The sequence below is a fragment of the Armigeres subalbatus genome, chromosome 2 (genome assembly GCF_024139115.2).
Source record: "Armigeres subalbatus isolate Guangzhou_Male chromosome 2, GZ_Asu_2, whole genome shotgun sequence".
Lineage (NCBI taxonomy): Eukaryota > Metazoa > Arthropoda > Insecta > Diptera > Culicidae > Armigeres > Armigeres subalbatus.
In genome coordinates this window covers 297,257,255-297,284,213 of record NC_085140.1, presented here as the reverse complement: position 1 = coordinate 297,284,213, position 26,959 = coordinate 297,257,255, and the positions used below count along the sequence as shown (strand labels likewise).

General features: G+C 40.8%; 2 protein-coding genes across 2 annotated transcripts in view; one reads left to right on the top strand and one right to left on the bottom strand.

Annotated features, from left to right (window-relative positions):
• Nucleotides 1–5,405: 5,405 nt before the first annotated feature.
• LOC134212447 (structural maintenance of chromosomes protein 4) overlaps nt 5,406–26,959 on the top strand; it is a 31,620-nt gene continuing 10,066 nt past the window's right edge. The window contains exons 1-3 of the mRNA XM_062690317.1: nt 5,406–5,731; nt 5,798–7,691; nt 7,753–8,827. Of these exons, the coding sequence (XP_062546301.1) occupies nt 5,611–5,731; nt 5,798–7,691; nt 7,753–8,827 (3,090 nt within the window). The 5' untranslated portion in view covers nt 5,406–5,610. The remainder of the gene's footprint in view (nt 5,732–5,797; nt 7,692–7,752; nt 8,828–26,959) is intronic.
• LOC134212452 (plasminogen receptor (KT)) overlaps nt 20,290–26,959 on the bottom strand; it is a 43,663-nt gene continuing 36,993 nt past the window's right edge. Inside the window, exons 2-4 of the mRNA XM_062690338.1 lie at nt 24,155–24,845; nt 23,852–24,092; nt 20,290–23,788 (exon numbers count right to left, since the gene is read on the bottom strand). Of these exons, the coding sequence (XP_062546322.1) occupies nt 23,655–23,788; nt 23,852–24,092; nt 24,155–24,238 (459 nt within the window). The 5' untranslated portion in view covers nt 24,239–24,845 and the 3' untranslated portion in view covers nt 20,290–23,654. The remainder of the gene's footprint in view (nt 23,789–23,851; nt 24,093–24,154; nt 24,846–26,959) is intronic.

Genomic DNA, 26,959 nt, shown 5'->3' with positions numbered 1-26,959 from the left:
CGATTTTTGCACCATCTCTAGCAAGAATAGTATACCTTCCCGGACCAAAGTTAGGATCTGATTTAAGTCGTTTTGATTGTGCTAAAACGATTTTATCTCCAACCTGTAAATTGGATGTCTGAGCACCACGTCTAGCATCGGCATACATTTTGCTCTCATGTTTTGCCAAAACATCTCTTTCCCTTATGTCTTCACGGTCAAGTCGGGAAGACGAATTATTTTCCCATAGACATGGGAATGTGCCACGATGTTTCCATCCTACTAATAGTTCGAATGGCGTTACACCAAAACGTGAAAGGGGCCGCACTTTATTATGGGAGTGAACGTATTTTTCAAGTTCCTTTCTCCAATCCGTTTTATCCAACTTAGACGCCGCCAAAACCTTCTTGATCCCTTGATTTTGACGTTCGATTGCCCCGTTGGACTGAGGGCTCAATGGGATTGATTTTTGAATCTTGATTCCTCTATTCTCCCATGTCTTAATGAAATTGTCACTTTGAAATGGGGGCCCATTGTCACTCTGAATGACCAACGGATACCCCCAAATCATGAAAACTTTGTTTAAGGCTTGAACAGTAGCTTCTGCATTTATCGACTTCATCTCAATGACATGTAGATACCTGGAGTAAATGTCCACAATAACTAGGAACTCGCCGTAACCAAACTCCTTGTCGGTGTAAAAATCGATTTGCAGAACTTCCCATGGGTTGCGCGGAAGTTCTCTACTAATCAAAGGAACCAGAGGGTTTCTTTTTGACAGTAGAAGACACGTTTGGCAAGCTTTCACATACAGCTCTATTTCGGTGCTCATTCCTGGCCACCAGAAATATTCACGCATTATGCGTTTTGTCGACGATACTCCCATATGCCCCTGGTGGGCGGAAACTATTGCCTTTCGGCGCAGTGTTATAGGAAGAACGATTCTGTCATTTTTGAATATTATACTTCCGATGATTCTAAGCTCCTTCGCTTGAAGCTGGTACATCTTCAAATCGTTTATCCACTCTCCAGTATCCATAGCTGTTTTAACTTTGCAAATCTCTGCATCATTTTCGAAAGCGCTTCTATTTCATTCCATGAAATCTCCATTGCTCCGCAATCGAGGTAGTACAGCAGATGTTTGTCATCTGCATCATCATCGAAGGATCTATCTGGCACATTCTGCTTGACCAGACGGGAGAGAGAATCTGCAAGGTTTGAATTTCCTGGTATCCTTTTCACCGTAAAGCTATATGGCTGCAATCTTAAAGCCCAAGACTCCGCCCTGGTGACTGCTCTGCGACCAATACGATGAGAACCATTGAAAATAAATTCGTTGGCCTCCGAATCAGTCCAGATAGTGAAGGATGTACTCATTAAGTACATCGAAAAAATTTCCACACCCCAGACCATAGCCAACGCTTCTTTCTGTGTCTGGGGGTATTTCTGTTCAGGAAGAGTAAGGGCCTTTGAGGCACAAGCTATAACTCGAGGATTGCTTTCCTTATCCAGCTGAACTAGGACGGCTCCCAGACCGTACGGAGAGGCGTCCACATAAAGCTCCGTTTTATCAAGCCTGCTGTAGTAGCCTAAGGTAGTAACAGTTTTCCATGCATCGTTTTTCAAGAACAAGAATTCTTCCTCCAATTCGTCATTCCAATAGAAGCTTTCGGACTTGGCCAATTGTCACAACGTCCACGTCCTTTGAGCTCTGTTGGGAATGAATTTCTCGATGAAGTTAATGAGCCCCAAGAAGCTTTTCACTTCAGCAAGAGTCTCTGGGCTCCTGAAGTTCTGAAGTGCGGTGATCTTCCCTTCCTCTAGTTTCCAAACCATCGGACGATACCACGAATCCTAGAAACGATACTTCCTGCTGTCCAAACATGGATTTTCTTCGTTGATGCATACATTATGGTTCTTCAAACAAGCCAACACTTTCGCCAAGTTCCTATCGTGTTCGTCCTTCGTTTTCCAAAAACCATTATGTCATCCAAATAATTCACTTTCCCTTCACAGTCGGCAAGAATAATAGTTTGCAATACCTCCTGAAAATGTCAGGGCATTACATAGTCCGAAAGGAAGTCGTTTATATCGGTAGAGTCCATCCCCCGAAAAGAAATTCGTCAGGTGACGGGAATTTTCATCCAACTCTATGTGGAAAGAGGCACTTCTCAAATCAATGGTTGAGAACCATTTCGCACCGTGGAGTTCCATTAGAATGGATTCAAATGTAGGCATCTTAAAAGGGGTTCTATGGATGCTTTGATTTGGACCCCTTAAATCAATCACAAGTCGAACATCGTCCTTGCCTTTGGGGACTACGAGCAAGGATGAACAGAATGATCTGTCCATCTCTGTAGTCACTTCCTCTATTATCCCCGATGTTAACAGATCATTTAGTTTCTGTTTAGTCAACTCCTTGAATGCCATTGGAATGTTGGTATACACGTTCCTCGATGGTGGAATACTTGGGTCATATCTTAACGTTACCGGAGGAACATTGAACTTCAGGAATTCCTTTGCATTGAACCGTTCGCTCGACTCTAGCGGCTTCCGAGTTACACTGGGTTTGCATCAATTGATTACACTGTATTGGTACTTTCAACCCAATGTCAAGCACACTGTACCTGATCGCTGTATTAAACCCAAGTAGTGCTCGCTTTTCATCGACAACGTAGAATTTCTCAATGGTGATTGGGCGCTCTTCCGAAATAAAAAGTTCGGCTGAAAATGTGGCCAATACTTTTATATAATTGACCGAGGCGTATGCTTTCAAAGGCTTGTCAGTGGTGTATGCTAGGGCTATAATATTAGAAGCAGCTTGTTGGTCGGTCATAATTTGATCAAACGACTTTTTCGTTATAGTGTTCACCTGAGCGCCTGGATAAATAACAGAAAAGAGGTCAAACTTTTTTTTTTGTAATGTGTAGAAATGCATGTTTCTGAAGTAAACTCAAAAGCAGTATATGCTTGTAACGATTTGTTGAACAGGTTTTTACTGTACACACTTAATTTTTTACGCCGAGATCTCAGCATTTTTTGTTTATTTTCCCGAGGTGGGCACCGCCGAGTTTCAGCAAACATGATTTTTGCTGAGTTGCTGAGATATGGTAAATATTATGCCGAAAATCAGTAATAAACCAAATTTTATACCGAAGTTCAGTTCTGAAATTTACTGAGCTACAGCGGTGCCCAATTTTGCCGAGCTTGAGAAAAAAAAAGTTAGTGTGTATCAAGGAGGATTACGCCTTTTTTCTTATGAGCAGTTCCTTCTAACTTTATTTATACTGCCGGTAGACGCATAATTGTTTCATGTTTGCTGGGATTTCCTTGGGTCCCCAGGTCCGATTACACCACATGAGTGGAATAATCTGTTTTTAAATCTTATTTCCAAGGAACTGTCTACGGAACATCATTTGGAACCGAATCTCTAAACAATGTGGAAAATATTGGACTGCTCTGAGGATAATCCGCACATATTTATCGGAGAAAATCCATAAATTTTTATTTTGAGATTTATGTGTACACACTTAACCATCTACTATCCCCAACCCCGTGGCAAGAGGTGCTTCTCAGCGTAGCGAACATCTTCTTGAATATTTCCAGCATACATTTTGAAAAGTACTTCTCCCGAATCGTGCGTTTACAACCAACTAGATTTTATCCAAAATATTGTTGACTACACATTTTCAATTTGGTCAAAAATAATACCAGCTTTTATGGTCATGTAAATATAATCCTAAAACATCTTTTAGCACACCATTTATTTCATTTCAATTTCACTAATGAATGTTGTTAGATTTGCATCCCGGACCATTTCAACTGTGATGCTCACCACAGTATAAACAATAATAATATCTTTTGTTTGATTTGGAGCGGGAGAACAAGTTACGAAATATGACTTCGTGTAGCGTTTGATTTCACCTGTCGATTCACTCCAATTCGTAAGTTTATTATATTTTATCATCAAATAACATAATTCCCATGGCCAAAGATGTAAATCTTGCAAGTTATTTTGAGAACAATTTTCAGATTTAATCAAAACAAATAGTAAACAAAACACATGATGTTTATTTTCGTACAATAACAACGGACGGTAATGAGCTACCGTCCGTGGACATGGTGGCTATTGTCAAACCCCTTGTGATGGTATAGGACGCCAGGGGGGTGACTATCCCAGAACGCACTTAAAACCGAGGCGGCCGGTTCCGTTGGTGTTCACTCAGCGAACTGGACTATCGAAATTCATAACTGGCGCCTTATGAATCTTCGACTGATTATTCCACCAACAGTGCTTTTTATACGCAGTTACCTTCCTGAGTATTCAAACGTCGATGGGCGTGTGGTCTACATACCGGCCTCCCGACCCCGACGTCCATGGTTCGAACCCAGTCTGCCGCACTTAGCTTTTTTTAAATGAAAATCATCATTCATAAGGCAACATATTGAAATTCATACCGATTCCTTGTGGCAAATTTTCATAAGGCGTTTGATTGAAAATTATACGTCCATTTTCCTCAGTGTTTACCCGTTGCGCTGTGTCCACTATAGATAGTAGAATCTATAGATGAGCGCAAGATGAATACACCACTAGGTGTTCCAATCTGCCAAATTCACGATTCAGCCATCTTGGATTTTAGTATGTTTATTTATGTTTTGCACCGAAAATGAATTTTTCACCCCGCCTTCTTCTCGTCCATAAACTGAGCCAGCCAGTTTGTTTATGTTTTGCACTGAAAATGAATTTTTCACCCCCGCCTTCTTCTCGTCCATAAACTGAGCACATTGAAACACCTAGCTGTGTACACTGCCAAAAATATCTGTATAAGATATATGTGTCGCCATTATAAATTTTTGCAATAGCTCCACCCTAATATAATCGATATAGAACTACACATAAATTATATAATTGCTAATTCGAGACCACACATAAAGTTTATTTGGATATATATTTTATTAGTAGTTCGCGTGGAGAATGGTTATGTGTGCGCTGATAAACATCATAAGTTAAATCTATGGATTTTTGCCAATAAATATGTGTGGATTTTTAGTAGTGTATTCATCTTGGATGAGCGAAAGCATGGCTGAGTCGTTTTTTTTGCCCGTGCACACGCGCATATGACGTCACAGCCCTTATCGTTTCCATTGAAATCGTGACGTCATGCTCGTTTGGAGACACGTTTGACAGTTCGTTTGGAGACAGAGGATTTATCTTCGCTCATCTATATATTCCACTATCTATAGTGTCCACCTGGTCCACCTCTGCCCAACAAAAATAAGGGGGCCCGATTTTGAAACATAAAATGTGTTATCTCAAATTTCCGTGTATAGCTGTACGTCATCTATGAATGACCCGTTTACTCCTTCAGAAACATTTTGTGCAAGCCGTTGCGCGACGGCTGATTTTTAAATAACTGTCAAAACGGTCGCTAACCTCAAAAAAACAAAAAACAATCAAAACTGTAAACAATTTTGTGTAATTTTTGGACGCGAAAAGTTCGTTAATGTCTGCAATTTTGATCATAAGTTTTGTGTTAATTCCGTTTGTTTCGTGTATTGGACGGCTAATTTAATATCTAATTTAGTTCGTTAGCATTAGAATAATACCTGCGAGACTAATCGACAATCAAGATGAGTAAAAACAAGCGCCGCTCTGGTGGAGCGGCGGATCAAGCTCCAGCCCAACAACCGCCGGCCGAAGCCATGGAAGTTGATATCGACGATGACGCGAACCTTTCCGAAGATGAGGAAGGTAAGTTTCTGTTTATTAATTGTTGCAAATTGGGCGGGAATTGAATGCATTCATTATGATCCGCAGGAGGAACCCGTGTCGGAGGAATCTATATTCCGCCGCCAGTTCCGCCGTACTGTTCAACAGAATGCAAAGGGCCGCGGCTAATCATCACGCACATATCGAACTACAATTTTAAAAGTTACGCCGGACAAGTGATGCTGGGTCCGTTCCATCAGCGTTTTTCGGCGATTATTGGTCCAAATGGAAGCGGCAAGAGTAACGTGATCGACTCGATGCTCTTCGTGTTCGGTTACCGAGCGCAGAAGATTCGCTCGAAAAAGTTGTCCGTTTTGTTGCACAGTTCCTCGAAGCATCCAAACACGAACAGTTGCACAGTGGGCGTGCATTTTAAGCAAATTATTGACAAGGAGGATGGATCGTTTGAGTCGGTCCCGAATTCGGAATTTGTCGTGGCCCGTACAGCGTTTCGGGATAATTCTTCGTATTATACGGTGGACAATAAGAAAATGCATTTTAAGGAGGTGTCGAAGCTGCTGAAGCAGCATGGAATTGATTTGGACCACAACCGATTCCTAATTCTGCAGGGTGAAGTGGAGTCGATTTCGATGATGAAGCCGAAAGCTCAGACGGAGAACGATTGTGGCCTTTTGGAGTACTTGGAGGATATCGTCGGAACGACGAGATACAAACAACCGTTGGTAAAGATTAATGAAAGGGTGGAGATGTTGAATGAGGAACGAACGGAGAAGCATAACCGCTGCAAGTTGGCCGAACGGGAAATGAAGGACCTTGAAAAGCCAATGCACGAAGCGGTGGAGTATTTGAAGCTGGAAAATTCTCTTACAAGGACGAAAAATCAGCAAATCCAAAAGTATATCAGCGAGCAGAAGAAAAAGATTTCTGAGCTGGAGGTGGAACGTGAACAGGCGGGAGGAATTCTCAAGAAGCACGATGAAACGTATGAGGCTTTGAAGAAAGAACGGATCGAGAAGGAGCAACTCGTGAAAGAGGAAATCAAACAGTATGATGGGTTGGTCAAAAATAAAGACGACAAGGAAGCAGCCCTGAAGGCGTCTTTGGCCAAATATACGAAAGTTCAAGCCAACATGAAAGCCACCAACGATCGGCGAAAGAAAACTAAGGATCAAATTGAATCGGAAAAGAAGAAACTGTTGGAACTGAAAACAATCCCAGAAAAGAACGCCAAGGAAATCACGGAATCTGAAAAAAAGATTGAATCGCTGACCAAACAAAAATCGGATATTGAAACCAAGCTAACGGCAAATCTTGCTACGTTGAAAGACGAAACTAAAGTCCTTTTGGAAGAGAAAGAAAAATTTCAAACGGAACTGATAGATCTGAAAAAAGCGGTGGATGATTCCAAATCTGCCCTGTCTCTGGCCGAATCGGAGCTGAAAATCTGCCAGCACAATGAAACAACTGAAAAACGGAAGCTCGAAACCCTCAAATATTCATACGAAGACTCAAACAAAAGCTATGAGGAGAAGCGAGCTCGCTTGCAGGAACTGGAGCAGAATCTTCCACAACTACGAACGGATTTGCAGTCCGCCAAAGTAAAACTACAGGAAAATGTTACCGAAGAAAAGGATCTTCGGTCCCAGTTACGTACGGTCCAGGGTAAGTTACAGGAATCGATGCAAGCCATGCAGTCCACCCGATCTCAGGGTAAAGTGCTCGACGCGCTGATGAAGCAGAAGAACGAAGGACGCATCCCCGGCATTTTGGGACGGCTGGGTAACTTGGGCGGAATTGATTCCAAGTACGACGTAGCCATTTCCACCTGCTGCGGTCATTTGGATTTTATCGTGGTGGAAACGGTCAATACGGCTCAGGCGTGCATCGACTATCTGAAAAAGACCGATATTGGACGGGGATCGTTCATCGCTTTGGAGAAAATTCAACAATACCAGCAGTATTGTCATCGGCAGATTCAAACGTGAGTATTTGAAGGACTTTAGAATAATCACACCTGTGACTGAAATATTTCCTCCTTTTAGCCCGGAAAACGTGCCCCGTCTTTTCGATCTGGTGCGCGTCGAGGATGAACGAGTTCTGCCAGCGTTCTATTTTGCTCTTCGCGACACCCTCGTTTCGGAGAATCTCGACCAAGGTCAACGAATTGCATACGGTGCCAAACGGTACCGTGTAGTGACGCTGGGTGGGGATGTCATCGAAACATCTGGAACGATGTCCGGTGGTGGTCGCTCGATGCAACGCGGTCGCATGGGCACCAAAGTCCAAACCAAAACATCCGCCTCGGACACTCCCAAGTCCAACAAGGAGCTGGAGCATTTGCAAGTTCGAGCTCAGGAAATTCAATCGCAGATTAACTACCTGCAGGAACAACAGGGAGAACTGGAACAGCAGATCCAACGAATGTCTTCCCAACTGAAGAACCAAGAAAACGAAGTCAAGCGTCTGAAGATGGACGTGGCCAGTTTGGCCGAACAGTTACCACGCCTGAAGGATCAGGTCGAACGGCAACAAGAAAGGGTATCGCAAACGCATTCTGACCCGGAAAGAGTCCGAGCGCTGGAGGCACAGGTAACGGAATGCAAGAAGGTGCATAAGACCAGCAGTGATGCGGCGAATGAGATTCAAACTCAGGCGGACGAGATAACCAAAAAAATTAACGAAATCACCAACAGCAAGGTGAAGGACCTCCAGACCAAAATCAACAACTTGACCAAGCAGATCGACAAGCTCACGGCAAACATTTCCAAACTGACCGTCGAGGTCAAAACTTCCGAAAGAAACGTTAAGAAAACCGAAGACAAAATCGCTAACATGGAAGAGGAAGTGGTTGCTGCGGAGCAAGCCATTCGCAGCGGATGTGACGAGCGGGATGCGCTGGAAAAGGAGGCCAGCGATCTGAAGCAGGAAATCGACGAACTGAAGGTGGAGATCGAAAAGGCCCACGACGGATCGTCGAGCATCAAGAAGGAGATCGTCGCCATCCAGAAGAAGGAAGCCGAAGGCAAAATGAAACGGTTGGAATTCGAGCAGATCCTGCAGTCGATCGAGAAGAAGCTGAGCGAAGTGAAGGACACAATCCCCCACTGGAAGAATAAGGTGAGTTTCTTTTTGCTGTTCACAAATGGGTTTGGGTTTGCTTCAACGGGTTTTACAATTTATTCGGTTTTCTGGTGCCCCTTTCTGGGCGAATACAATCAAACGCTAATATGGATCACGAGTTTACTTATAATATATATAGTTTACGGTTAGATCGAAACGGGTTGAAACACTGTTTTACAAACAGGAAAATTCTCATTAAGTTTTATGTGACGACGGCTAGATGATTGTTAGGATGTGATGGTTTTTTTGTGGAATATGGATTACAATGTCTCAATCTTATTGAGTAATGCACACAATTTATTGTTATTTCGAATTCCAAGATATGGGAAAAGCCTTAGTATGGCGTAAGTGTAAAGAGGGTGTAAAACAGATGTCCAAACAACGTTGAACGTTTCCTCCGAACAGTTTTTATTGAGTTCAATGACTAAAGATGTTATTCTGTTCAGGAATATTATTCTTCCAAATCATTTTCATTGGGAATATGTATTACACTTGTGGTTAACTGTGGTCAAATGGATTATATTCAAACGTCCAAGGTCCGACTTTCCAAGTGATTTTATCATTTTTGAATCAAACATGATTTGGTAATCTTCGATGTTTAAATTGGTTTCATCGCTGAGCTAGCTGGTAATTTGCAAGATACTGGTTCAATAAAAGTTTGTATAGCTATATTTGCATTTTTTTTCCTTGTTGGGTATTTTAATCACTGCGACCATTTGTTAGATCTATTGTGATAATATTTGCATGATACTAGATTTGAATGTAAAATGTAAAATTTTCTATGTAGTTTAAGCTGGAAAAGGGTCAAAGAAACGAAAGTCCTATTATGATATGGCAAAGGCTAATATCATCTTCCAAACTTAAACGTACATGTTCATGATAGAATTAGAGGCGAAAGTATAAAATTGATAGTTCCGTTAGGATACACAAATATTGCCCTCCGCTCGCTTTTAAATCGACTTCTATAAAAACATTCTTCATGCCTGCCGTATCCTAATGGAACTATCAATTCTATACTTTCGCCTCTAATTCTATCATGAACATGTACGTCTAAGAAGATTGGAAGATGATATTAGCATTTCCATATCATTGTAAATCGTTCAACTTTACGTAGAAGTAATGCACTCAAATCATTAATTAGTGAAAGATCTATTGTTAAGGAAACATTTAACGCTGTATTGTGCTTTAAAGGGTAATCCATGAAGGGAACCGTTTCTGGCAAAAGCTGTACGTAATTTTTTGTTAGCAATGGTTCAGTTAGTTGCATAGACTTGCCCTGCTAGAAAGCATTGTTCCTTATTATGCGTCTCGAGAAAAAGTCAAAAATGGCTGTTCTCTGCGAATCTATGACAAAAGGTCGAAAGACAAAAGGTCGAAAGGACAAAAGGTCGAAAAGACAACGTCGAAAGGGACAGAAGGTCGGAAGGACAAAAGGTCGAAAGGGACAAAAGGTCGGAAGGGACAAAAGGTCGAAAAGAACAAAATATCTAAATGGAAAAAACATCGATAAAGAACAAGTTGGGTGTATTCTAAATGAATTTGTTAAATGCATTTATTTTCAAGCAGAAATAACACACTCAGTGGTCGTTCAACAATGATGTCACAGGTTTTAGGGGGGAGGGGGTCTAAGATTTTGTGACACTGCATATACTAGGTATACAAAAAAGCGTGACAGAGGGGGAGAGGGGGTCTAGAAATCTCAAAAAGTAGTGGACGTCATATTTGAATCGTCCCTCATCTCATCAATCAAAGTTGAAGAATGAGCAATTTTCAAAGAAGGAGTAATTACTATAGACCAATATTATGAATATCTAGATAGTTCTGTTAGAGATTTGTCCTTTCGACGTTTTGTCCTTTCGACCTTTTGTCCCTTTCGACCTTTTGTCCTTTTCGAACATTTGTCCCTTCGATCTTTTGTCTTTCGACCTTTTGTCCTTTCGACCTTTTGTCTTTCGACCTTTTGTCCCTAACCCGTTTTCTGCTGGTTGCCCCTCAGGCAACCGCACTGCCGTGAATCGCATATCTGTCCCATCTTTGCTGGGTTTCCTATTCATATGGGACAAATATGCGATTCACGGCAGCGCAGCAGTCACTAAACACAAGAGAGTCAATAAAAGTATCATCCATCCAGCGGCGCTGGGAGTGGGTGGGACAAGTACACGCAGAGAAATGTTTTTTAAACTCAATGATATGTATAAAAACAACAAAAATAATTATTGTTCCCCGGCTAATAATTTTATTTGTTGAATTCAACAAAAAATCAGATTTGATTAGACGAAAAATGTTGTTGTTTCTACAATGTCAGGCCTGGTAGGGGGTCACTTTTTAGTGACTTGGTCACTTTTTTCGGTCTAGTCAATAAAAAGTCTCTTTTTTCGACCTCAAGTCACTAAAGTCACTTCTCGCAAAAAGTCACTATTTTCAACTATTTTGAAACTATTGACTAAGATTTTTTTTTTAAAACTTTATGTATCCATCGGAAGATGCTTTGTTCATGGTGGAAATGAAATTACGTATCTTGGAAAAATGATCACTCTGAAACATCGCCAGTCATTTAACTCGCTGCTCTTATTGGCATTTCACCAGTAGCTAATTGAAGGTGTTTTACGTCACAATTTATAAATTGGTATACAACAGTCAAGAGACCTGTCGGATTCGAGTTTTTAAACTCAAACTTTATGCAGTAGGGGAAGGTGGGGAGACTTGATTCCTTGGGAGACTTGATTTTCCCCTGTTTTACCAAGAACTAAACTGCTCATGATCGCATGTTTGTAACACTCGCATTTTTGTTCATTTTGTAAAAATCCTGTGAATAGTTCACACAGCTCAATTTAATGGATCTAATCCCACAACAGTAAAATAGGCTTACTATCTTGCTTATCTGTGGTAAGCTGGAAATGTTTGTGGGTAGGATTGACAAACGATTTATAAAATCAACCAAAATACATATGTCACAAATATGCGATCATGGGCAGTAAAGTAATATTGTTATAGCGTATTTATATAATAGATCCTCTAGATAAATGATCGTTATGTGGCGAGTTATTTTTTTTAATTGACAACCTTATTTACTTTATTATTTACTGTGTTTTTTCACAGCACAAATCCATAAATGTGCTAAATGATCTTCACTGAAAATAATGCCATCATTCCACCACAATTTCAGGATATTTGGACTGAGTTGTTGTCTCAATTTGAGGAGACTTTATCCCTCATTAGGCATCCATATAAAAATTTGTCTAAAAAATTCAAGAAAATATATATTTATTGAGTAGATATCATAGAAAGGCGATCAAGTCTCCCCAATTTTGAAGATTGCATGCGCTGTCGAATTCCATAGCAAAAATCGTTCATGAATACGCACAGCAAGTCGGAAAATCTGCATATGTTGAAGTAAAAATATTTAAAAGTTCAGAGAGCATGGTCCTCATTACAAGCAAGAGGTCGACCGTTCAATCCAAGGCTCGTTGTACATGAATCTTCTTAAGTTTTGTATCGTTTTCTACCAAAACGATCCTACTGTTGTTCCTGTCTCACTAAAATTCCAAAAACATCCGTGGAACCTATGACAAATCGTGTTCAGCTAATCCAATGATCGTAATTTTCACTCATTCTCACGAGAAGAGAATGCTCATTCACGCAGATTTTCGCCGAAAATTAATTTTTAGGAAAGAAAAACACTCATCACGGAATCCAAAGTTCGAAGTACTGTCATTCTTATAATTTTACGCATGCTGCGACGCAGCCAATCTGAAATTATAAAAATGACAGTTGTGCGTTGCTTCCGTATCGAGTGGTGTGCCCTTGAAAACGCGAATACTTTCAAATTTTGATTCCGTGAGGAGTGTCCTTAAGAGTGATAACCATATTTCGCTAACTTCCACTGGCGTAAAAATTTGATTAGCTTGAAGACTACTCATAGTTTTGAGTTGTCTTGCTTTTTACTGATATTGATTAAATTTTCCGTGGAGTTAAAATAGAGGGCAATAATTTTACTTAGTCACTAAGTAGATAAAAGTTAGCGAGTACGATTTTCGTTTCTCTTCTGAATTCGTTCTAAGAGAAAAGAATGGTGAGTGAAAGGCGTTTTCCGCCAAAAATTATGAAAAAAATATTCTCTTTCGACCCAAAAACGCTTCATTTCGTCTCATCGAACTTGCAACTGAAATTGGAAGTCACTATTTGGTCACTTTTTCTGCAACTGAAAGTCACTATTTGGTCTTTTTTTCATCAGCTTTGGTCACTAATGTCACTATTTTGAGTGGCTTCGGTTGCTACCAGCCCTGCAATGTTCGAAAACAGCACACAAAATAAAAATTGTTGAATTTACAATATACTTTTTGGTTTGTACAAAAAATATTTTTAATTCAAATAGAAAATTTTTTGCTTTCAACAATATTTTTCTTAAATTCAAAAAAAATAAATGAATATTATAATCAAAAATTTATTTTCTATGTTATATAAAATTTCTTGAGATTATCAATTATTTTATTTTTGGGTAGGCTTCGTGTGGAAAATAAAATTACAATAATTATATTTGTATTTTTTTTCAAATATTTACTCCACAAACTAGTTACACTGGATTGCAGTAGAAACAACAATGAAATTTTTTGAATTAAGTATATTTCAGTTTTGATTTTAAAAATAATATATTTGGGTTTAAAAAATATTTCAATAATTTTATTTTTTAGTTCAAAAAGGTAGATTTTCTCTGCGTGTAGGACATGTCCTACGCATGGAAAACCCTGGGTAGGACAGTCCTACCCATGATTATGGTTAGAACATACCACATGGATAAACTAATGAATGTAATACTATCAATACTGTTGCATTTTCTTGATCTAAAAAACATCATTCAAACGTTTCAAAGTTAATCGAAGGTTTATCAGAGGTTAAACTGGCAATAGTAAAGGTTTCCGGGATTGTAAAGGAGAAATCGTTTCGGAAAGGCTCTTACTATTCCAAAAACTTTGGTGTTAGAATTCCTCCCAGCAGGGACTATGTCCAAGGGTTTGACGATCCTTCCCCAGGCCATCTGCGAGTTGTAGCGCCTGCCTAGGATGTGGTGGGGTTTGACTGTGGGCCCTGTTAAATTTCTATAAAAAGCTGCATGTATCCGCAAGTAGGCTCCGCCAAAGCGACCGTGTGCCGCTCAAAGCGCACAAGTCCAAGTCCTGGTGTTAGGTGGGACGCTAAACAGCCCTGACACGACGGCTCTCCGACGAGACAGGAGGTTTGCGCAAGCCCAATAAGCCGCCTTTAAAAACAACCATTACGAACGACATAGAAGATAATACGACTCGATACAATCGGCAAAGACCTAGGCGACGAATACAGGATCACGATTGGAAGCTTGGAACATGGAATTGCAAGTCGCTAGGTTTCGCAGGTTGCGACAGGATGATCTACGATGAATTACATCCCCGCAACTTCGACGTCGTGGCGCTGCAGGAGATTTGCTGGACAGGACAGAAAGTGTGGAAAAGCGGGCATCGAGCGGCTACCTTCTACCAAAGCTGTGGCACCACCAACGAGCTGGGAACCGGCTTCATAGTGCTGGGTAAGATGCGCCAACGCGTGATTGGGTGGCAGCCAATCAACGCAAGGATGTGCAAGCTGAGGATTAAAGGCCGTTTCTTCAACTATAGCATCATCAACGTGCACTGCCCACACGAAGGGAGACCCGACGACGAGAAAGAAGCGTTCTACGCACAGCTGGAGCAGACATACGATGGATGCCCACTGCGGGACGTTAAAATCGTCATCGGTGACATGAACGCACAGGTAGGAAGGGAGGAAATGTATAGACCGGTCATCGGACCAGATAGTCTGCACACCGTATCGAATGACAACGGCCAACGATGCATAAACAGCCTCCCGCGGAATGGTAGTCCGAAGCACCTTCTTTCCCCGCAAAAATATCCACAAGGCCACATGGAGATCACCTAACCAAGAAACGGAAAACCAAATCGACCACGTTCTAATCGACGGTAAATTCTTCTCCGACATCACGTACGTCCGCACTTACCGCAGTGCGAATATTGAATCCGACCACTACCTCATTGCAGTATGCCTGCGCTCAAAACTCTCGACGGTGTACAACACGCGTCGAAGTCGTACGCCGCGGCTTAACATTGGGCGGCTACAAGACGGTAGACTAGCCCAAGAATACGCGCAGCAGCTGGAAGTGGCACTTCCAACGGAAGAGCAGCTAGGCGCAGCGTCTCTTGAAGATGGCTGGAGAGATATTCGATCCGCCATTGGTAGCACCGCAACCGCTGCACTTGGCACGGTGCCCCCGGATCAGAGAAACGACTGGTATGACGGCGAATGTGAGCAGTTAGTGGAAGAGAAGAATGCAGCATGGGCGAGATTGCTGCAACAACGAGGCACGATACAAACGGGCGCGGAACAGACAAAACTCGATTTTCCGGAGGAAAAAGCGCCAGCAGGAAGATCGAGACCGTGAAGACACGGAGGAACTGTACCGCGCTAATAACGCACGAAAGTTCTATGAGAAGTTGAACCGTTCACGTAAGGGCCACGTGCCACAGCCCGATATGTGCAAGGACATAAACGGGAACCTTCTTACAAACGAGCGTGAGGTGATCCAAAGGTGGCGGCAGCACTACGAAGAGCACCTGAATGGCGATATGGCAGACAACGGTGCCGGTATGGTAATGAACCTAGGAGCACGCGCGCAGGACATGCGACTTCCGGCTCCGAATCTCCAGGAAATCCAGGAGGAGATCGGCCGGCTGAAAAACAACACAGCCCCTGGAGTTGACCAACTGCCAGGAGAGCTGTTTAAACACGGTGGTGAAGCACTGGCTAGAGCGCTGCACTGGGTGATTACCAAGGTTTGGGAGGATGAGGTTCTGCCGCAGGAGTGGATGGAAGGTGTCGTGTCCCATCTACAAAAAGGGCGATAAGCTGGATTGTAGCAACTACCGCGCAATCACATTGCTGAACGCCGCCTACAAGGTACTCTCCCAAATTTTATGCCGCCGACTAACACCAATTGCAAGAGAGTTCGTGGGGCAGTACCAGGCGGGATTTATGGGTGAACGCTCTACCACAGACCAGGTGTTCGCCATACGTCAGGTATTGCAGAAATGCCGCGAATACAACGTGCCCACACACCATCTATTCATCGACTTCAAAGCCGCATATGATACAATCAATCGGGACCAGCTATGGCAGCTAATGCACGATCACGGTTTTCCGGATAAACTGACACGGTTGATCATGGCGACGATGGATCGGGTGATGTGCGTAGTTCGAGTTTCAGGGGCATTCTCGAGTCCCTTCGAAACGCGTAGAGGGTTACGGCAAGGTGATGGTCTTTCGTGTCTGCTATTCAACATCGATTTGGAGGGAGTAATACGAAGGGCAGGGATTGACACGAGTGGTACGATTTTCACGAAGTCCGTCCAGTTATTTGGTTTCGCCGACGACATTGATATCATGGCACGTAACTTTGAGAGGATGGAGGAAGCCTACATCAGACTGAAAAGTGAAGCTAATCGGATTGGACTAGTCATCAACACGTCGAAGACGAAGTACATGATAGGAAGAGGCTCAAGAGAGGTCAATGTAAGCCACCCACCACGAGTTTGCATCGGTGGTGACGAAATCGAGGTGGCTGAAGAATTCGTGTACTTGGGTTCACTGGTGACCGCCGATAACGATACCAGCAGAGAAATTCGGAGGCGCATAGTGGCTGGAAATCGTACGTACTTTGGACTCCGCAAGACGCTCCGATCGAATAGAGTTCGCCGCCGTACCAAACTGACTATCTACAAAACGCTTATAAGACCGGTAGTTCTCTACGGACACGAGACCTGGACGATGCTCGTGGAGGACCAACGCGCACTGGGAGTTTTTGAAAGGAAAGTGTTGCGTACCATCTATGGTGGGGTGCAGATGGCGGACGGTACATGGAGGAGGCGAATGAACCACGAGTTGCATCAGCTGTTGGGAGAACCATCCATCGTTCACACCGCGAAAACCGGAAGACTGCGGTTGGCCGGGCACGTAGCCAGAATGTCGGACAGTAATCCGGTGAAAATGGTTCTCGACAATGATCCGACGGGAACAAGAAGGCGAGGTGCACAGCGGGCCAGGTTGGTTCGATCAGGTGGAGGACGATTTGCGGACCCTCCGCAGACTGTGTTGTTGGCGAAGTGCAGCCATGAACCGAGCTGAATGGAGAAGACTTTTATGTGCAGCACAGGCCATTCCGGCCTTAGTCTGATAATAAATAAATCGTCACCGCTAGGTGGATTAATTTGGGTTTTTTGTGTTTTTCTTGGTTTTTAGTGATTTTTAAGATGAAAATCAATATAGGTATCAATGATGAAGATATGCAAAACGTCTCCAAGCATGATTCGATCTGAAACCGTTTTCAGGTGATCCATAATCATGATTTTATATGGTAGCTTTTTTCTACCTTTTTTACAATAATATGTTTCACAAAATAAAACTTTTGATTAGGTTCCAAACCCGTCCAAGCAACAAAATTGTCAGCGTTGGAAAGATTGTAGTTTCCTTAATAAGCTCCACAAAAAACATTTCACGCATCCTCACGCAATCGTGACTTGTTTGTATTTTAATAAAGTGAAGTTTGCTAAAAAAGCTAGACAAAAAAGAAATAATCTGGGTTTTGAGCGACAAAACTCACAAAAATTGTGTTTCGCTTCCAAAAAGAGGGAGGCCAAACATTCAGTAATTATCACTGAAACAATGAAAATTAACATAAGAAAGATCATACTCAATGACGGATCTAGAGGTGGGCACCCCTCGTTGCAAGCACGCTGTAGTTCTCAAAAACAGTGTGCTTGCGCTAAGTGGGGCTCTATCAAATAACAATAACTGACACCGCCAGTTGCCATACTTCACTGCTATGAATGCAAAGAGCATAAAAACCAAAAAATACACTTTGCTGTTTATATTGAATGCATTTACAGACGAGAAAATGATTAACATAGTTTTGGCCATGCTTTTACACTGCGTACTCCGGTCGTTTTATGCGACGAATTATTTTCAAAATTTTGGGACATACGTGGGTTTTTATACGGATTTTGTTGAAGTTTTATTTACGCGGTTGTTTAAAATGATCGGGAGAAACGGTACGTTCCCCACGAAAAAAACGACTTAAGGTTCAAATGTCATACAGCAAATCGACTTCTTTTTCTTGCTGTTCGCTTCTTTTTTTTGCGGAGAGCCTACTCATTCGCTCAGATCTGATTTTGAACAAAGTATACAAACATTTCATAAGGTATCAAACTCTATATGTTTCCACAAAATATTAACGTCCTTTTCAATACCTGTACAGCGCATAGATTATGGCGATATGCATAAACAACCTCAAAAATGCATCTGAGATTGATTCGATGTGCATCCTTCTCCTAATTACACAATTTTCTACATGCATTTTACATGAATGTAAAATTATGATGCAGTTGACTACCTTCTCAAATGTTCGTCAAGATTCAATAGATTGTTTACATGACCATATGATCGGTCTTCTCTCTGTGTACATGAAAAGTGATGCCGTTTTAGCAGCACTACATTATCAACACTTGAATTATGAAAAAATAAATAACCTGCGTTGCTTATGAATGCTTGCTTTTTCACAGTTCTAGTTCACATCCAATATTTAGTGTCAATATATAGCATGAAAAGCAACATTTTCATAGATTATTGCTTGATGTTTACGTAAATATTCGAGAAAACAAGCATAATATATAGAACAAATCAACACGCAACACTGAACGATGATTTTCGAGTATCTGCAAAGTATAAGAGAGCGTGAGAGTAAATCGACGGTTTCCCTCCTGGACAAATATTTTTTCAACTTTGCAATATTTTCTGCAAAATGCAGTTTTTTCAAATAATATTACGAAATTCATCCAAATGAAGCATCCCACGGATGTATTGAAGTCACCACTATGTGTTGATGTAGTTTTAACACGAGAATGCTTCCCCGATTCAGCTGGGGAATGCATTTTCTCCTCGGTGGGCGGATTTTATCCTGGGGGTGGTATAAGCACGTGGCTGGTTTTCTTGTCAATACCTGGATTACGGTAATTTGGACCTTAAGGGTATCGATTTTAGAAGTGGACGTAAGATGTCCGACGAAACATTTGTTAACTGAATCGAATCACGTGGAGAAGTGGCGAACGGTAAATGCGATCCGTGTATCAAAACAACAGATTCTAAAAACCTCGGTCAAAATGACTTCAACTATAATCGATTATTTGCGATTTTTACGTACCCTGACTATGATAAAAAACCGCGTAAAATAACTTTAAAAAAATCCGCGTGAAAACCCACAAAGATCCCAAATTTAAAATAGTTGCGTAAAAAATGAATTACGCTAAAAAAACGCGTGAATGTAATACATATAGGGGAACTGTTCCATTGTTCATCTCACTGAACATATATTCATCTCATCGCAAAACAAAGAAATGCAGCACCAATCTTGTCGCTTCTTTTTGCTAACATGCGTGCTCACTGTTGAAAAAAATCACAAAAATAAAAATAAAAATAAAAATCGAATTCCTTTTCATTGTTTTGTTTTTGATGGGACGGAAATGGGAGCTATGAGATGACGTGCCGAACCGTTCCCCTACCAGAGCAAGCGTCAGCGTGTCGGAAAATTACCGAAAAAACTGACCGTTGGATTCAATTCCCGAACTCAAGCAATGTGATGAAAAATATCAAAATTCTTGACCCCAGAATCTACTACTAGGGTAAATGATGTATCTTGGACATGCGCAGGACATTCATTAGAAAATATATCGAGATTGAATAGTCTAAAACAATTGAAAACCACTAGGTTCATCCAAATACATAACCTATGATTAGTCTTGTGTCTCCATTGCCCAATTTTTGAGTAAATTACGTTTACTAGGTGTAAACTGTGATATACTGCGAACTGAAATATTTTCTTTTTGGACATCAAATATATAATTTCGACATGGAAAATGCATATATTTTGGACAGAGTCATTTTCTCCTAATTTAAAAATGGCCACCTACAGATCTCAATGGTATGACTTACCTACACGTATCCACATTCATTTAAATGCATTTATTTGCTTAACTGACATAGATTAAAACAGGAATTAACATTGTTTCGCAATCTTAGCGATATCATTGAAAACAGCCTGAAAGTTGACAATTAATGATTCATCCATGTACTGTACATGGGGTGACCAATAAATGTCTGATGACTAAAAACATAACTTCATTTTGGTCACTCCTTTTTCATCCGTAACAAGTTCATGTTAAGCGATTGGAATATGTTAGTATCTCAATTACAATCAAACTTTGGCCGCAGGACCTCAAGATTGCCGTTTGAAGCAATTTAAACGTGTTTCAGGTGCATGTTACGAAGAGTCCTATAATGCATGTTCTCCTGCATACTGGCGTCCTTCAGGCACTTTGGTAGAAAGCTTTACATTTTTGATAATTTTAAAGATAAATAATAGTTGATTTGTGAATTCTCATCAGAAGCCGCTAGAGTTGAGGTAAAAGTATGCAATGATCATACTTTCGATAAAAATTTTCCTACACATTATCTAAAATTGATCGAAGAAGCTCAGGCTTGTCCAAAATATGTACATGTCCAAAATATATCATTTACCCTATGTTCGAAAAAGTTTATTATTCATACCAAAGCAACTTTACTACATGTGGACCTTACTACAAAGTAGTAACTACATATTGCAGCTTTTACTACTTTTTATTCATACGGGCCAATGCGTTTGGGTGGTCGTCTTCAGAATGCACCCTATGCTTATGATATCAAACGCCCAATAATTCCACCACGTGATCTTCAGTAACGGATCTCCTGCTAAAAGACCTACTCTTGTGTAACCTTCACGCAGGTCCGACACTCCTTACAGCTACTGTGAACCAGCACTATTGGGTCATAACTGTGTTCGTTATGCAGGTCTCAAGGGACGTACTGCAATTCAACTAATAGGATTACTACCAGTGTTGCGAGTGATAGCAACAAGAGCGTTCGTTGATGCCTGCGTAGATTACGTTGGCCCCGTTTTGGTTCAAGCTTCCTATGTGTACATCAAGACAACCAAGGGATACCTGTTTAGTGATTTATCTACACCCAAATTTGTCTGTGCTCTTATGCGGTTCATTGCAATGCCAGTTTACCCGACATAGATATGATCCAACAATGGCACGCATTTTATAGGTGAGCTGATCGTTAGCTAAAAGTGCGTGACCGTGCCTTGAAAGTAAATAGCAAGATGGCGGAATACAGTTGTTATCTAATTTGACCATCAAATGGATATTCAATCCGCCTTCTACTCCTCACCTCAAGTATGTGGGAAGTTGCGGTGAAAAGTGTGAAGGGGCACCTCATTGCAGTTGTAGGATCTGAAGCAATCACTAATAAAGATTTAACAACAATAAACTTAGGGGCCGTACAAATATTACGTAAGCACTTAGGGGTGGAGGGGGTGTTGGTCAATATCTTACGCTCCATATAAATAAAAATTCATTTGTATGAAAAAATTCTTACATGGGGGAGGGGGGGTCGAAAAACCCAGAAAAATTGCTTACGTAATAAGTGTACGACCCCTTACATGTGGTGGTTTGCCTCAATTCATGCCCCTTGTGTATCATGTCCAACAATCCCTACATCTATGATGTGCTGACGCCCGGACATTTTTTGATCGGTCAACCATTGAACTTAATCCCGCCGCCCGATGTGTCGCTGAGGATACTTGTCGTAAGATTTTCAAACGTCAAAATTATGAGAATGTTTCATAAGAATGGAACTATAAAAATCTTAAGATCTTATTTCGGTCAAATCTATCTTTTTATTGGCGAATTTTCAAAAGAGATTCGTATGATGCTTTTACGACTAGTATCCTCAGTGTGACGTGACGAATATTTGGTAATTTGGAGGATTTTCTGCTAATTCTGTTCCCACTCGCATAACAGTTCCATACCGTTTTTACGCATACAGAGATAATAGCCATTGAAGCCATTCAAATCACATCTTCCATATGAAACTTCAATAAAATCTAATAAATTGAAACATATCGTATCTTGCTGAAATTTTGCTGAGTTGTTCATCATTCGCTAGATTACCGTGAAGCGATTTAGTTTGATCGGAACATTGTTTAATTTTGTGCAATCGAGTTATGTAAATTCTTAGTGGAACTGTTATGCGGGTACTTGGGACGCACATGACTTGATTTTTTTTCACTCATGAGCAATTTATATTATGATTTATGGAAGTACATTAGAAATGAACCCTATTCATTAGGTGAAAGTGAAGAAAAGTCAAATGGGACTGTTATGCGAGTGAGGGCAAAACTGGTACTCGTTAAAAACGACAATACTCCGCCCACTCAATGGGAGTTGTGTAGGTTCACAACCTACCCTACTTCAGACCCTACTGCCATTGTCCTCACTGTTACCTTGCGACATGGACAGGCTAAATATCTACAGCCGATTCAGAAAATTTGCCCACTACTATCGGATTGAGGCATGTTGCCTCAAGGTGGGGGAGGATGTTTGGGCCTTTCGCCCATTGCTATTACCAGCAGCCGAAGAGCTGGCTACGACTGGTAACTATGAATAGAAAAAATACACATTTGTGTAAGAACAAAGTGTGACGGAAAATAAAAAGTAAAAAGAAATCGTTTTCCGGTACGAGTCACGTTTTAATTCGAAGACATCGGTTTTCATCCATTGAATTTCTGTAATGTATTTGCCGGGTTCTGGTCCAAGCGCCAACACCCACGAAAAAAGTCACTAAAAATCAATGAATATTCGGTATTAAAAAAGCTGTGAAAATTCCGAACGCGTAAAAAAACCTGGGTGTAGATTTGCATTCCACTGCAAACCACAAACTTCGAAGCTACATTTCTCTATTGCCTACTTTTGTTGAATGTAACAAACATGCGACCATCGGCACTGCCGTCATCTGAAAAAGTGACGTAGCCGCCAAATTACAACCTACACGTTTTCCATTTTCTGTTAAGGGGTCGTACACTAATTACGTATCCCTATAGAGCTTGATGAGTCCTACTCGTTAACACCACTTTTTTAGATTACGGCAGGGCAGTAGAAATGTTCAATAAAATTTTATTAGGTAGAATGTATCCTTGATACCATTCCTTTTTAGATTGAACTTCCCTAACTCTCCATAAAAACTTTGGTCTTGAATTGTGAAGTTTCTTCCCATTTTTGCCTTTCTCGTACGCTAAGTGTACTGAAGGCTATATTATCGCTTTTAAAAAGAAACTTTTTTTTGGAAGGCCAAGTCCCATCAATGCAGTTCGACGAATTGAGATGATGGCTGTGTGCAAAATAAATGTCACTAATTTTCGTGCTCTTAACCTTAACCGATTTGCTCACTATAAGTTGAATTTGACAAACAATTGTCATTGTTTCTTCTAAGGAACCCCAAATCTCGAGTCATTTTCAGTATCATCTCTAGGCGAGAGTGTTATTAATTACATGAAAGTTTATCAAAACGTTAGCTTTAAATCGTATTGTATTCGTTATGAGTAATTCAGAAAGACAGATTAAAACCCACGTCTTCACAGATTTTACCTGCTAAGAGCCTATTGTTGTGCTTGCCTTGGAATGATAACTTCCAAGCGATGCGATGATGTGTATCCATTCTTATGCTACTCATTAGTCATTATGTTTTGCATCTTACCCATTTCACAATACTGCTTTATAAAACCCTATCCCTATCTTCACTCCCACTGCCACCCTCCGCGTTTTTGTTCATTGAGCTGCTGTCGTTGAGTCCTAAGCACTGCTGTGCTAACCTAATTTTGATGGGGGTGTAGACGAATCTTGTCATCATTCTCCATCCGTGCGGAATCGATTTCTGATACGGTTGGCAACCCGCTGGGCCACTCCAGGAGCTCCGGTTCGTGCTGCATTATCATTTCAGCTTCGGCTAAAAAAAAACACATCGTCATCGTCGTTACTTAATAATTCACAAAATTTCTTCAAATAGAACCTATTATTCGATGAACTTTAGTCCCGTACGCCAGATCGCCATAATAAGCCACGAGGAATGTGAGTGGTACTATTGGGGCCAGCACCCCCGGCCGTTTGGTCCGGTTGAACCGACCGATGAAACCCACAGTCGAGACACAATAGAATGACGCAAGCCAGTAGAAGAGTTCCCGCGCCCTTGAAATCTCCATCGCTGCTTCCCGTTCCTTCATTTGGAAATGCATCTGAATCCAGCGTTCCATCTGAATGATGCAATTCGCTAATGATGATGACATCGTTATTTAGAACATGGGATTAAGCCTACCTTAATTTTATTCATCTCGGAAATGTATTCCTGGTTCTTTTTAAGCACCTCCGCCCCAGTTGGATGCGAGAAAAAGCTTCCCATTATGCTAATTTCCTTTTCAAAAAATCTTACTTAAAATTGTTAACTAATGGGTTGTTCACTGAATATCACAGAGTTGCACTTTATAACTACCAAACGGTGACAACACTAGGATTTTTATGACGAAATTTAATTCCGTTCACTTGAAACAAGGCAATTTTACGTAAATCTACAATTTACTAAACTTATTGTCTGAAATATTCCTTCTGGCCTTGATACCTATCCTCTGTATGTCACTCGATATTACGACACACATATTAGCTCTCCAGAATAAGCATTATTTGTCAGTACTGAAGCACTTGTATGTATCAATTAGGATTTTTCCGCATGAATAAAAACTTCCGCCTGGTGCTTTATAAACATTAAAGAGACAGCACACATGGTGGGAGTTTAGTGCGCAGACGCCTCGTTTCAGTTGCTCCGGTGGACGACAAGAAATCTCTCCTGTGGATTATTGTTTGGCGTTCATTCTCTCTGTTTTGTTTTGTTTCGATTCGGTTTATGTGATAAGAATGATGTCGGAAACGTTATTCACTGATAAGGCGATAACAATGCGGTGCGGGGCAGGTAAAAAGCGTTAACGAGCAGCACGTGGGTGCAAATCTAGGAGCTTGTAAAAAAATGCATATCTTGATGGCTTCATACTCTATCTGGAAGTTTGCTCTTTTCAACTTCATAATTCGTTGATTATAGTTATTAAAACATGAATGAATAAGTTAACTTTCACTGATTGGGCTTCGATTTAGTTACACGCTGATCTGCATTGGCTTCATAATGCCGATGATAATGTGCAGATTCATTAATTTATTTAGCTTGTATCAGCAGAACAGATAACATTGAATCAACAATTTGACGCTACAATACACATCTTTCCATCCTCGATTGCGCCCCATGCTGGCCAAGTTGTTCTGTACCTAGTGAGCCCATCTTTCTCGCTGCGCTCCACGCCTCCTTGAATCAACTGAATAATGTGCATAAATATTCAATGACTAATATTCAACTGAATATTGACTGTCCAGAGCCGACTATGAATGTGTCGGAAGTAAACGAAGTAAATGAAGAAAAATGGACTTCACCAAAAAATTTAGATTATTTTACACCCTGGTCCTAAGCACGCGTCTCTCGAATACCCCGAGGGCTTGAAGTCCTCCTCGAACATGATCCAAGTCTCATTTCCGCAGTGGATCGCCGGTCTCATAATCGTTTTGTACATGACACATTTGATGCGGGTGTGAATGTTTTTTTTTACTGCAGTTTATGTCTTTATTATAGAGATTTGCAGCCCTGGGCTGGCTCACCTCTTTACCGAAGTTTCTTCTGGAGCCCGTAGGTAGTATGCCTGGGATCCACAGATGATGCGCCTTCGTATTTGACGATTAACATTAGTATCAGTCGTTAGCAAAGATCCAAGGTAGACGAATTAATCGACCACCTCAAAGATATCCCCGTCGATCATAACACTGTTTCCCAGGCGGGCCCTGTCGTGCTGGGTTCCGCCCACTAGCATGTAATTTGTTTTGTTTTGCCTTTCGCGTATACAAAGTATATACGTAAAGGCTATAAGATCACTCCAAAATCGAACTTTGATAGAACCCGAGCAGCACAAGTCAGACAAAAAAGGTTACAGCAACTTGATTGTGACTGAATCTGGTCACATATCAGTTGCAGAAACCAATGAGGAACATGTGTGCTGCTAGCAAAGGCTCGGAAACCCATAGTGTTATACACCAATCGACTCAGCTCGACGAATTGAGGTGATGTCTGTATGTTTCTGTGTACAAAAAAAATGTAAGACACACTTTTTTTTACTTAGCCTTATCCTTTGCTTGCAACAGATTGCATTCGACGCGGAATCTTTCCTAATTTTTGCTATTGCAGATTGGCCCAGTCGGCCATTGCGTTCCGGAGTTATTAAGAAAAACATTGTTCCCCCATTTTTCACCTGAAAAAAAAAATCAAAATCGTATTTTTAAGTAATATAGTATGTATAGTAAGAATTAATAACACAATCGCTGTTCCAAAAAATCAAGGTCAGAATCAATTAGGCCCATTTGAAAAAAAAAAAATCCTAGAAATCATTTGTTTGAAGGCTATGTCGCCGTTTCCAGCTTTACAGAGCTACTGTCATATTTCACGACTTCTTAAATGAAAACCCTTCCCATTTTTATGTTTGCCCAATTAATCATTTTCCTGTGCCGGATGTTTGTCAGTAATTCTCTTTTTTTGGAAAAAAAATACCCAACTAACATTTGATGTCAATGTAAATGTTATTTCAACTCGTCTATACGGCTTCAAGCTGAATATGTGTGCTATAGATATGGTCAAGAACTTCTATTCAATGCTTTTACTAGCAAATCTGGCGAATCTATTCAGCTGTTTTTGACGTGCCTGCACAACTACTTTACAGCATGTTACACAATTTTTTCTCAATCTTTACTAAACCATTTAGTAATATAATTCGCTTCAATGGCGCTTATTCAGACTTTTTGAATCTGTTAAATAAGTTTTATACAGCCACTTAATTCAATTTGATTAAATATTATTTGAAAGGAAAGTAAATTTCGGAGTTTATTTAATGTTTTTTTTTGTGAAAACTCTAATATCAATTTTGTTGCTACCTAGATTCGAACTCCTGATCTCCTGATTCAATGGCCGCTGCTCTGTCATCACCGTCACTTTGACATATGTAAATAACAAAGAAAATTATGGATGTGCTTCTTCGCA